Genomic DNA, 14,170 nt, shown 5'->3' with positions numbered 1-14,170 from the left:
TTGTTAAGAATTAGGTTCTACTGCTACCGCAGAGACAACGAATTTCATGGCATATTCCGGTGCTATTAAACTTGATTCTGATATTAATATGGGAGACCCACCACCGGTCACCTGATTCCATTTACTGCAGATCGTAATGTGAGATTGAAGCATCTTCCATATATTTGCTTTCCACAGAAATGACAACAGGTCAGTTTCCTTCTGTGGTTCCGGAGCAGAAGCTCTGTCTGTCTAATATTTCCACACAATTAAAGTGGGGAATTTGTTTATTCTCATAACGTACTGAGCTACAGTGAAAATCTTGCCTGATGTACCATCCACACAGATCGATACATTACACAGTTTATTGAGCTCATATACAACAAAAAAATAACTGTAACAAAGCATTATGGCTGCAGAGAAAGTGCAGTGCAGATAGACATATGGTGCAGGGTCACGTCGCGTTGCATTGTGAGGCCGAGTCTATTTTATCTTTCATTTGGCTTATAACTGCAGACAGGAAGCCATCCTTCAGCCTGGTTGTACACCAGGTACACCTTTAAGGCTTTTGTATCTCTCTGCCAATGTGGCAGCGGGTTTGCAGCAAGAATGTCCAGGTTGTGAGGATCTTTGAGTACATAGCCTGCTTTTCCGAGGGAGGGGAAGTGTAGGGAGAGTCCATGGAGTGGAGGCTTGTTTCTCTGATGTTCTCTGCTCTCCAAAGTTCTCTGCAGTTCCTTGCAGTCATGGGCAGAGCAGTAGCCATACAAAGGCATGAAGTATCGACAAGGAGCTCAGAGACCTCGGCCTTCACCCTGCCTTGTGTAGCTGGATCCTGGACTTCCTGTCAGATCGCCGGCAGGTGGTAAGAGTGGGCTCCATCTCCTCTGTCTCGCTGACCCTCAGGACACATAACCCACAGGGTTGTCTCTTTTGCCCTGTCATTTACTTTCTGTGCACCCATGACTTATGTCGCCACCCACAGCTCCAATCTGCTAATTAAATTTGCTCAGAATACTACATTGATTGGCCTAATCTCAAATACTGATAACAATCGATCAAATGCCTCCTGACAAGGTTCAGTCCAAACAAACTTTTCACCCTTCTTCAGGAGATTAATCAGAGGAAGAGCAATAGCAGCAAAGTTCTTACAGAACTTACGATAATATCCATCCATTCCCAGAAATCTTCTAAGAGCCTTCGTAGCAGTCAGAATAGGAACTTGAGAAATTGCCTGGACTTTTGCCTGAACAGGAGCCAACTTGCCTTGACCTACAACATAGCCAAGACAGGTCACAGAGGCATGGCCATATTCACTCTTAGCCAAGTTAACTGTAAGGCTGGCCTGCGAAGCCTGTCAAACAGCTTTTCTACTGCAGAGATATGCTCTTCCCAAGTGTCACTCCCTGTGACTAAGTCATCAATATCGGCATCTGTGTGTTCCAACCCTCGAATTTCAAAATCAATCATTATCTGGAATGTTCCTGGAGCATTTTTCTTTCCAAAAGGCAAAACATTGTATTCATACAACCCAGATGGTGTCACAAATGCAGAACTTTCTCTACCTCTGTCCGTCAATGGAACACACCAATACCCTGTCAACAGATCAATCTTTGTAAGAAATTAGCTATTCCAACCTTATCGATGCAATCATCCGCCCTAGGGATAGGATAGGCATCTGTTTTTGTTACTGCATTTACCTTCCCATAATCAGTGCCTCTGAGACCTACTGAATCTGTTTCCACACTTACAACAATTGCTCAGCCAATTTACATTTTCTACGTTCATGCGATATGGGTGTTGTTTAATCGGTTTGGCTTGACCAATATCTGCATCATGTACTGAGACCGTGATTAGCCTGGGAACATCGGGAAATAAATCTTTAAACTTCAGAATTAATTCCTTCAGCTGTTGTTGTTGCTTTGGCTGCAGATGAGACAACTTGTTATCAATGTTTTCTGGAACATCGGAGTTCATTAGTCTAACTGGGACCATGTTTGGCTTGTGAAAAGTCTCAGACGAGTCAATTGTTTCATTCTCAGGGTTGCCAGATTCATATATTTTGACAACAACACTCACAGATGGTGCCTGATTGTCAAAATAAGGCTTTATCATATTTATGTGTACCAGCTGTGTTAGTTTATGTCGGTCGTGTGTTGTAATAACATAATTCACATCATTAAATTGAGAGACTATTTCATACGGTCTATTGAATTTCACCTGAAGTGGATTCGTCAACATAAGGCAAGCACCTTATCCCCCCACCTGGTATTTTCTTTCGCAACCTTGCTTATCAAATCAACACTTCATTTTGTTTTGAGAAGTCTTTAAGTTTTGTTTCGCTAGACTACAGAATTGGTGTAGTTTATTTTTGAACTTTAAAACATAGTCTAACAAGTTAACATGTACATCCCCAGCAATCCACCGCTCCTTTTACAAGGTCAAAGGTCACCTCACTCTGCGACCAAATACGAGTTCAAATGGAGTAAAGCCCAATGATTCCTGAACCGACTCTCTTACTGCGAACAAAAGCAAATGTATTCCTTCATCCTAGTCGTTTCCATTTTCAACACAGTATGTCTTGATCATTTCATGTCTTGAGCGTAGAGTGAAATTTTTCTAAAGCCCCTTGTGATTCCGGATGGTATGTAGATGATGTAATTTGTTTTGCTCCCAGTTCATAAACTACCTGCTGGAATAACCCAGATGTAAAATTACTTCCTCGATCAGACTGGATTTCTTGAGGCAAATCGAATAAAGTTAAAAAAAACTCGGTAAGAGCCTTCGACACATTTTTAGCTTTAATATTTCTGAGAGGCATTGCCTCTGGGAATCTGAATGCAGTACACATAATAGTTAGCAGTGGGGCCACTGGGATGACCTGATTAGGTTTAGCCACAACTTGACAAGTTTGACAAATCCCAGCATTAATTTCTGGTTTACCCTGGTTATCCCTGCTACTCTTTTCGAAACTCTTATTCAGGGTAAACATAACCTTATGAGTTAAAGCAAACTGTTCTGCTAATCTAGCAGACTCCTGCATAGTGGCAGCATCATTTCCATCTAAATACATCTTTATGTCATCAGGCACGCACTTTTTGAATTCTTCAATTAAAACCAACTCTTTCAAGCTGTTAAAATCATCATTTACATTTTTATATGTGCACCAGCAGGAAATACACACAAATTTCTCATAAGCAAATTCCATATACGTCTGGTTCACAGATTTCTACAAATGTCTAAACTTTTGCCTGTATGCTTCTGGGACCAACTCATAAGCTCTGAGCACAGCCTGTTTCACTAGGTCATAATGTGTGGTGCATGACCAGCTGGTTAAGGTGTTGAACTAGCGATCTGAAGGTCATGATTTCGAGCCTCAGCCAAGGCAGCGTGAGTGTCTTTGAGCAAAGCAGTGAACCACACACTGCTCCTGCACGTTTATAGCCCAGTGGTGCTGATTGGTGCAGTATAAATAATCAGCTGCTTCATCAACTGTCAAAGCAGAATAGGCTTGCTGAGCCTTCCCCTTTGTTATACTTTATGAGACAATTTTCTGTCTGTTTTTCTGCCTCTCTAGCCTCAAACTGCCTCTGCCTTTCCGCAGCCTCCATCTTTAATTTTTCTCACTTGTACTGGAGCTCAAGCTCACTTGTTTACTTTCAGGAAACACCTCCAACTCCTCCACTTTAAACACACTCTCAGAAACATAATGTACAGCTATTATCCTCTGCATCTGTGCCCTCCTCATTGTCAATTTCACCTTAGCAAGATGTAACCTTTCAGCAATACTCAACAACTCAACCCTTCTGGCGTCCTCTAATACCTCAGAGGTTGGCGCTTCCTGACATCGATCAACAAATTTTCTGCACAGAAATAAATCAAAAGAGATTTCCCCAATGAAATCGATAATTAATCAATCCTCAAATTTGATCATATCCCAGATGCAGGCCCCATTTTGTTATGAACCGTAATGCTTCAGAAACGAACCAGCAGCAATAGACTACTACTGGAGTCTGTTTTTGATGTGAAAACCACAATGCTAATTATATCCACTTATAATATAGTAACTTAGGCAAGTTAAACAACAATTAACAGTGTTATGTGTATGTATGTGTGTAAATATAACTCCCAAACTATTGAGCTCGGGGGAAACAAGACTTGGAGTCTTCAGATGGTAAAGTATGAAAGTTCAGTTCATCCACAAAATAGGTGATGAGAGAGATATTTGTAATTCAGGGTAAATGTCGAGAGAAGACTGTTATGTCAAACAGCAAGGGAGATAAGGCCGAGTACAGAGCTATGGTGGAAATCTTTGTCACATGGTACGAGCAGAATCATCTGCAGCTTAATGTGAAAAAGACTAAGGAGCTGGTGGTGGACCTGAGGAAGGCTAAGGCACCGGTGACCCCTGTTTCCATCCAAGGGGTCAGTGTGGACATGGTGGAAGATTACAAATACCTGGGCATACAAATTGACAATAAACTGGACTGGTCAAAGAACACTCAGGCTGTTTACAAGAAGGGTCAGAGCCGTCTCTATTTCCTGAGGATACTGAGGTCCTTTGACATCTACCAGACGATGCTGAGGATGTTCTACGAGGCTGTGGTGACTAGTGCTATCATGTTTGCTGTTGTGTGCTGGGGCAGCAGGCTGAGGGTAGCAGACACCAACAGAATCAACAAACTCATTTGTTATGCCAGTGATGTTCTGGGGGTGTAACTGCACTCTCTGGCGGTGGTGTCTGAAAAGAGGATGCTGTCCAAGTTGCATGCCATCTTGGACAATGACTCCCATCCGCTCCATAATGTACTGGTTAGGCACAGGAGTACATTCAGCCAGAGACTCATTTCACCGAGATGTAACACTGAGCATCACAGGAAGTCATTCCTGCCTGTGGCCATCAAACTCTTCTAATCTTCCCTCGGAGTGTCAGACACCCTGAGCCAATAGGCTGGTCCTGGACTTATTTACACTTGCAAAGATAAACTTATTATTATTTAATTATTGATGGTTTTATATTGCTATATTTCTACACTATTTTTGGTTGGTGCGGCTGTAACGAAACTCAATTTCCCTCAGGATAAATAAAGTACGTCTGTCCGTCTGTCTGTTCTACAGGTTCCACAGTGTTAAAATGAGAGAACAGTTGCTGTAGATTTTATCCGTCATCTTTACAAATCTACATACGAATTTTCACCGAAAGTGACTTGTCATGAGGGGTATCATCTTCAAATGAATGACCACATCACACCCAGGCAAGGGTTAACACATAAGTGGTCTCCATAGGATATCCCAAATCAGATCCACTCCTATGTGTTAAATGAGGTGACAGCCACACATTCGATGTATGGTGAATCGATAATTAGCCCACCCTTGTGGGCAAAGGAAAGTTCCAAACAGTGACCCTTGGCCACTAGTTCCCTGGTTTCGATTCTTCCATTTTTCATCCGTCTCCACCTGACTCTGAGTGTCTGTGTCCTCAGTTAAAACTAAACAAGCTGCGAGCAATGTAAACAAGCTGCAAGTCAGACTGACAGTCCATATCAAACAAAACCTAGGGATTCATAACAATGGTCACTCCCCACTATGAACTGACTTGTGTTCCAGTATTTGGGATGACTGAGTGAATCCTTTCCCACCGACTGAGCAGGTGAACGGCTTCTCCCTAGTGTGAACTTGCTGATGTCTCTGTAGGTTGGCTGACCGAGTGAATCTCTTCCCACAGACGGAGCAGGTGAACGGCTTCTCCCCAGTGTGAACTCGCTGATGTACCAGTAAGGTGGATGACTCAGTGAATCCTTTCCCACATTCTGAGCAGGTGAAAGGCCACTTCCCAGTGTGAACTTGCTGGTGTGCCAGTAGTTGAGATGACCGAGTGAATCCCTTCCCACACTCTGAGCAGGTGAATGGCCTCTCTCCAGTGTGAATTCGCTGATGACTATGTAGGTTGGATGAGTGAGCGAATCTCTTCCCACATTCTGAGCAGGTGAACGGCTTCTCCCCAGTGTGAACTGACTGGTGTTCCAGTAGGTGGGATGACTGAGTGAATCCCTTCCCACATTCTGAGCAGGTGAATGGCTTCTCCCCAGTGTGAACTCGCTGATGCTTCTGTAGGGTGGATGAATCAGTGAATCTCTTCCCACATTCTGAGCAGGTGAACGGTTTCTCTCCAGTGTGAACTCGCTGATGTACCAGTAGGGTGGATGACCGAGTGAATCCCTTCCCACAGACTGAGCAGATGAAAAGCTTCTCCCCAGTGTGAACTCGCTGGTGACTCTGTAGGGTGGAAGAGTCAGTGAATCCTTTCCCACACTCTGAGCAGGTGAATGGCCTCTCACCAGTGTGAACTCGATGATGTCTCTGTAGATTGGATGACTGAGTGAATCCCTTCCCACACTCTGAGCAGATGAACAGCTTCTCCCCAGTGTGAACTCGCTGATGTCTCTGTAGGGTGGAAGAGTCAGTGAATCCCATCCCACACTCTGAGCAGGTGAATGGCTTCTCTCCAGTGTGAACTCGCTGATGACTCAGAAGGGTGGATGGATTAGTGAATCTCTTCCCACAGACTGAGCAGGTGAATGGCCGCTCTCCAGTGTGAATTCGATGATGTCTCTGTAGATTGGATGACTGATTGAATCTCTTCCCACATTCTGTGCAGGTGAATGGCTTCTCCCCAGTGTGAACTGACTGGTGTTCCAGTAGGTGGGATGACTGAGTGAATCCCTTCCCACATTCTGAGCAGGTGAACGGCTTCTCCCCAGTGTGAACTCGCTGATGCTTCTGTAGGGTGGAAGAATCAGTGAATCTCTTCCCACATTCTGAACAGGTGAACGGTTTCTCCCCAGTGTGAACTCGCTGATGTACCAGTAGGGTGGATGACCGAGTGAATCTCTTCCCACAGACTGAGCAGATGAACGGCTTCTCCCCAGTGTGAACTCGCTGATGACTTTGCAGGTGGGATGACTGAGTGAATCTCTTCCCACAGACTGAGCAGCTGAACGGCCTCTCCCCAGTGTGAACACGCTGGTGTGCCATTAGGTCAGATGACTGAGTGAATCCTTTCCCAGAAATTCAGCAGATCACCAGCCTTTGCCCACAGTGAACTGACAGGTGTGTCCGCAGGTGGGAAGACTGACTGAATCCTTTCTCGCACACAGAACAGGTGAATGGCCTTGCCCAGTGTGAACTTGCTGATGTACCTTCAGTTGAGAGGACCGAGTGAATCCATTCCCACTGTCTGAGCAGGTGAATGGCCTTTCTCCTGTGTGAAATGACGGGTTGCCAGTTGGTCAAATGACCGAGTGAATCCCTCCCCACAGTTTGAGCAGCAAGGATGGTCGATTGAACCCCTTGCTCCACTTCTTAAATATCTGGACAGAGACAACCAAACTGGTGTGCCGTGTTTGAACTTCCTGGAGACAAACTCCTTCTTGTTTTTAACCTGTAAAAAGATTTACAAAATCCATCAATGGGTGTAGGACAACATTTCAGATGAGATTACTTGAGTTACCAAGGTTTGATCTGGTATCACACTGTTACAGTGAGATTCTACCCAAGTTGGACACAGAAATCATCTCCTGACTGGGCAGAGTGCTGGTATCTGGAACGACCATCAATTCCCTGATGCTGTTCCTGTTTCTATAAGAATGGGGCATTTCTGCCATCTCCAATTTCTACCTTGGCTGAGTTGGAATCTCTCCATTGGTATTATTCCCTGTTCCTGCTGAGCTGCATGGGTGCCTGGCCCCACAGTAACTGAAACAGTCTCACGCAATTAGTCTTTCTTGATGTGCATCTGGGATTTTCTTTTATGTATTACTAACTTAAAGTGCCACAGTTTTAATGCCATATAAAAAATTCCTGTTGAGGTGAATGGTTGGTCCACACAGCTGTTAAAAAGACAGAGTGAATTTTTGTAATATTTCACATTCTTGTAGAAAATTACAACACAGAAACATGCCCTTTGGGCCATCTAGTCTGTGCTGAACTATTTAATCTTCCCACTCCCATACCCCTACCATGCAGGTACCTACATGAACCTCTGAAATGTTGAAATCGAGCTTGCATGCACCACTTGAGCTGGCTGCTCATTCCACACCCGGATGACTGTCTGTGTGAATGAGTTTCCCTTCATGTTCCCCTTAACATTTCACCTTTCACCCTTAACCCATGGCCTCTGGTTGTACTCCCACCCCATCTCAGTGGTAAAAGCCAGCTTGCATTTACACTATCTATGCCCCTCTATCACAATCAAATCTCCCCTCAAACTCCTACAGTCCAAGGAATAAAGTCTTGACCTGTTCAATCTTTCCTTATAACCCAAGTACTCCAGACCTGGCAACATACTTGTGAATTTTCTCTGAACTCCTTCAAAGTCCTTACAGCTTTCCTGTAGGTTGGTGACCAAAACTGCACCCAGTACTCCAAATTAGGCCTCACCAATGTCTTCTACAAGTCAACATAACATCCATCTATTGTTGTCAGTACCTTTGTTCATGAAGGCCATTGGGCTAAAATCTTCCCTTCTGTCTCTATCTAACTGTGATACCACTTTCAGTGAATTAAGGACTTTCTTCTACAACAGGTCCCTTTCTTCTACAACACTCCTCCGTGCCCAACCAGTCACTGTGAAAGACCTCCCTTGGTAGGTCAGACCAAAGTGCAACAACTCACACTTGTCTGCATTAAATTCCTTTTTCCTTTTCTCAAACCATTTTGCCAGCTGGTCCAGGTCGCACTGCAAGTTGAAATGCTTTTTTGACATTGACTAGATGGGCCAAAGAGCCTGTTTCTTTACTGAGCTTCTCCATGTTTCTATGGCAGAGAAGCTGGCCAAACTTGTTTGGAAGGGAAAGGGTAGGAGTGACAATTGAGCAGCAGTGGCTGGAGTTTCTGGAGCAATTCGGGAGCTGAGTGATTCCACAGAAGTGGAAGCATTAGAAAGACAGGAGGACACAACTGTGGCTAAAATGAGAAGCCAAAGCCAACGTAAATGTCAAAGAGAGGGCAAACAAAAGAACAAAAACTATTCGGAAGCTTTGAGAAACCAAAAGAAGACAACAAAAAAATTCAGATGAACTCAGTGCGTGGAATCATGATTTGTAGTCATTAATGGGTCTTGGTAGCACCCAACAGTCTGAGGCATTTAGAGGAACAAAATATACGAGGCTTCAATTTCTTTTCAAAAGCAAGGTTCCCTGGATCAGTTACCTTCCAACTTTCATTTTGGCAGGCAAATACAAACTCTGCATCCTCAAAAATTCACATCTGAACGCCTCCCACTTACAGGTACTCCTTTGCCAGGAGACAACCTGTCCCAAACCACACTTGTCAAATCCTTTCTGATACCATCAAAAATGACCTTTCTCTAATTTAGAATCTCAACCCGTGGTCCAGACCTCTCTTTTTCCATATTTACTTTGAATCTCATGGCATTATGATCACTAATTTCTGTCACCAGCCCTGATCATTTCCTAACAGCTTATTGCACACTTCTACATTGGGAATTCTACTTATTGATTAAGGGCACATTTGACAAACTCTACCCTAACTAGTCCTTTTATAGTATGGGAGTCTTCGTCAATATATGGAAAGTTAAAATCACTTACTGAATCAACCTTTTTGTTTATTGGCATGGTCTTCAATCTCTCTACAAATTTGTTCCTCTAAATCCTTCAGACTGTTGGGTGTAAACAAGTCCCAATATTGGCCTGTCCTGAGCTCATCAGGCTTTCCTACGATACTTCTTGCATTGTGATATACACAGCTCAGCACATTCATTGCACCAGGCTCAACCATCTAACTGCTGAATCTATCTATGATCTGAACATCTGACTGGTGTCAAGGAAACAAACCCTCCATCATTTTCACAAAAACAAAGGAGCTGATTGTGGACGACAGGAGGAATGGAGACAGGATAACCCCTATTGACATCACTGGATCTGGGGTTAAGAAGGTGAACAGCTTTAAGTTCCTCGGCATAAACATCACCAAGCACCTTACATTGTCTGTACATACCGGCTGTGTTGTGAAAAGAGCACAACAGCACCTCTGTCACTTCAGACAGTTGAAAAAGTTGGGGATGGGGACCAAAATCCTGAGGACTTTCTACAGGGACACATTTGAGAGCATGCTGACAGGCTGCATCACTGCCTGGTATGGGAATTGTACTTCCCTTAATTGCAGGAAACTGCAGAGAGTGTTGCGGACAGCCCAGCACATCCGTAGTGGTGAACTTTCCACTATTCAGTACATTTACACAGACAGGTGTATAAAAAGGGCCCAAAGGATATCAGGGACCAAATTCACCACAACCACAAACTGTTCCTGCTGCTACCATCCAGGAAATGGTACCACAGCAAAAGGAGCAACAGGCTCTGGGACATCATCTTCCACCAGGCCATCAGACTGATTAATTCATGCTGATACAATTGCATTTCGATGTTATATTGACTGTCCTATGTACAAACGATCTGTTATAAATTACCATAAATTACACATTGCACATTTAGATGGAGAGATAACAAAGTTTTCTACTCCTCATGTTTATGAAGTAGGTATCTAATAAAGTCAATTCAATTCAATTCACCCTCTCCATTATCTGTTTGGTCATTCTGGCTCCCATTCCCCTTACAGCTTATTTTAACCACATCACCCGCTCCACCCCTACTAGCACTAGCATGCCTTACCACTTGGATATCAGTCCCCTCTTGTTCTGTTCCCCTAACTAATGAATCCCCTATCACCCCTTTGACTTTTCTCTGTCAGGTAATCCCCTTCACCACCAGTTTCTAAAGTGGTCTACCTTTTGTTGTGTTTGATGGGCACAAGAGTACTCTGCAATGGCTATTTAACCTCATTCCCCTTCCTGACTCTCTCCCGGTTTCCTGTGTACGGCACCTTGGGTGTAACTCACCTCTCTTCATGTCATATCTATCACCCCCTCCAACTCCCGGATGATCTGGAATTCATCCATTTCAGGTTCCAACTCCTTAACGTGCAGGGTGCACATCTTGTAGGTGAGGGCATCAGGGACACTGGAGGTCTTACCATCTTCCCACCAATGTTCCCTGTAATTTGTAATGACCAGTGTGCACATAAATCATGTACTGTGCATTTTTTTTTAACTCAGTGACATGTGCACAGTGAATTTTATACAGAGAGGTAATCGTTTTCACGGCTAGCAAATCACTGTTGATAAGTACTTTGATCTCCCCTGGGTTTGATCGAGTTCATCTGCACTCTCACACAACCTATGTAGCGGGCCTGTAACGGATAATGAAGGATTTTCTCACCAAAGCTTTTGCATATTGTCCATATGTGGTTTGCTTGCTAAACTATGCTTTAAAAAGTCAGATTTGCAAATATTACTCCACTTCTTCCCACTTACAAATTCTCCAGCACCTCTTGCATTGCCAGAATACACACAGGTAACACCAGGTTCTATATTGGGCATAAATATTTCCCCTGAACCCTCCTGACGAATTGAGGGTATATAAAAAAATTCATTTTGAACCTGTGTAACCTCTGGCTAAAAGAATAATTGGGAGTGAATAGGAATTTTGAACTGAAGTGAACTCAGACTTCAGCGTTTAGCTAAGACAGACTCATTACCAGTTCTCTGTGGCTTGCAGAGAGACACATTGAGAGCTGATAATATTATACATTGTATCCTCGTTTGAGTAAAGGGAGGAGGACTCACTGATAAGGACAGGAATAAACATCTGTTTGTAATTAAGTCAGGGCCTTGCAAAGGGAATAACTGATAAGGACTGGACAGTACATCCATCTATAATTAAAACCATTTAGCAAACTCTGTTATCTAAGTAATTAAGTTTTGCACCAACACACTTAGTGGGCGTGCCAGTTCAAATAACAACTTGCAATATTAATGTATGGGATGTACTATGTATAAATATACGGCTGTAACCCAAGTCATTCGACTTGTCAGAAGGTGGCAGTGCTTACGTGCCTTCCCTTTGACAACTGGGACTCAAACTCCTGCAGGCATTTGAATGCACAATAAACCATGGTGTCGATAAGAAGCTGGTCTCCTGAGTTTTATTCAGATTCAACTTTAACATTTGGCATCACGAACAGGGTCCCAATATAGGGAGTGCCAAGCAGACGGGCTGAGTAAGCAGCTGGACCACTCTGGGGACTGCGGAGACCGAACGGAAGCCCAATGGGTATTTTAAATTTGTCACTCACCGTTAGTTCCTTTGGACATACGGTGCCTCACCCAAGGCTGATCACATACCTTGACAGGATTGGGAAAGAAATTGTTGGGAGATTTGTATAAGGTAGGCAAAATTTTACTAAGTGGCCAGGAGGCAGACATGCCAGGTAAATTCATCATTTAAGCAGGAGGTGCCAGCCGGGTAAATTTATCTCATTGTTAATTGAGCAGGAGGCTTTGAGCCCAATAAATTACTTAGAGACCATCGGTCAATTGCAGTCGATTGATACAAGTGGGCCAGCAGCAGCCCGACACAATTTGTGTGAGAGTTCTCCAGACAAGGAAAAATATTTGTGAATGTTGAGTGCAGTGCTGAATAAGAAATTGGGGAACAAAATGTGGCCACGGATGGGAGAGGGTGCAGGAGCCTGGGTTATTACCTCATGAGAACAAGCAGTAAATTTGATTTGGAAAAAGAACTGAGGAAAGAAGTGGAAATTGTTGAAAAGGGAATGGAAGGGAAAGGCAGATGTAAAGCGGAACTTTGCTGGCTATGCCACTGGTGGCATAGTGGCTTCAGCGTTGGACTTCGAGGTGAGAGGTCCCGAGTTCGAATCCAGCCGACTCCCTTGCACACTTTCATCTGTGCTGGGTTAGAGCTGGTGAACAAAACCAGCAGAAGGCAATGGCAAACTACTGCTGTAACTTGCCTTGTACATGATTTCCCAACACCACACAGCAGCGTGGAAGGAAATCCACGGCTAACTGGAAAAAATTCTGGATGTGACCTACCTTTAAAGTGGATCAGTATATTATCAGCAAGTTGGAGGAATAATGCATGTGATAAAGGGATAGAGTAGCGGTCACCAACCATTTTAAGCACAAGTTTCCCCTACCTTGGCCTTTGTAAAATGCAAGATCGACCCAGATCAATTAGTTACATGCATGCGCACCAGGGCAGAAAAGACCGGAAGTAAAACCCCACAACCTGGAAGTAGAAATAATGTATAAACACTGGGGCACCCGCCCCTTTTTTGCACCGCAGACCAGTTTAATATTGACAATATTCTTGCGGACCGGCCGACAGGGGATGGGGTGGGTGGGGTTGTTAAACACGATAGGAATACAGTGATACGGGAAGCAGGTTCCTTATGTCCAGTCTATTCTGTAATTTAGTTTATGTGGCTCTCGGCACTTAGCTTCTGTCCCGCGCTGCTCATGTTTTCTCCGCTGAAAAAACTCAACACATTTGCATTTGAGTGCAGGGTGCTTGGACTAGGGGTACCGAAGCAGTTTTGAGGGCTTCATTGCCTCACTGGACAGCCTCCTGCCTGCCCACCGCTAGATGCCTTGGCTTGGTTTGGTTGGTCGTGGGTCGGGTGAGAGGACAACGTCAGGGCCGGAGGTCCCTGTGCCGGGGCCGCGGCAGTCACAGTCCGGAGAGAGTGACCGACCGAGCAAGGAGTGTGACAGGGCACGAGCCCGCCCCCCCTTGTAGGACCTATCAGCCGACAAAAGTTTGTTTCAGTAGATCATAGCACGGTAGCTGCTCTGATACCTATGAAACACTGAGCCCGAATTAGGTCGTCTGCGAATATTTTAGCACCGGATTCCCCACAAACATTCAGTGTGCTAAACAGGTTTAGAGGCAGCACTCCAGGCCAGTAGTGACGGCACTTCCCACCGGCCGCCCGAGGCCAACTGGCGATCTCTGGCATGAGGGTGTCACTGCGGTTAGGCGACTGATGACCTCGCGTGCACTCAAGTTCAACAGTGGGCTGACAGGGAATGAGGAAAGGTGCAGCTGACTCATGTTGTTTCCTCGTGGCCCAGTGGTTGGGGACACTGTGTAGTTACACGCATGTAGAAAGAATGGAACTAAAACCCCACAATCCAGAAACAATCTTTCAACAGTATTTGTGTATTTATTTTTCTTAGTTTTTGGGATCTACTGGAAAAGTCTCAAAGATAGACTAGTCGATCGCAATCGACAGGTTGGCGACCACTAGGATA

The 14,170-nt window shown here is 44.3% G+C and overlaps 2 protein-coding genes across 5 annotated transcripts in view; both read right to left on the bottom strand.

Annotated features, from left to right (window-relative positions):
- Positions 1–14,170, bottom strand: part of LOC140722586 (uncharacterized) — a 50,471-nt gene that overhangs the window by 21,835 nt on the left and 14,466 nt on the right. The window lies entirely within an intron of this gene.
- On the bottom strand, positions 5,554–7,047 carry LOC140722561 (uncharacterized; the record flags this gene model as incomplete). Its single annotated transcript, XM_073037264.1, has 1 exon — positions 5,554–7,047. A coding segment is annotated over one exon (1,494 nt), but the record flags the coding sequence as incomplete, so codon positions are not given.

The sequence above is a fragment of the Hemitrygon akajei genome, unplaced genomic scaffold, assembly GCF_048418815.1.
Source record: "Hemitrygon akajei unplaced genomic scaffold, sHemAka1.3 Scf000080, whole genome shotgun sequence".
Lineage (NCBI taxonomy): Eukaryota > Metazoa > Chordata > Chondrichthyes > Myliobatiformes > Dasyatidae > Hemitrygon > Hemitrygon akajei.
Note: the sequence above shows the minus strand (reverse complement) of the source record. Positions and strands in the feature narration are given on the sequence as shown.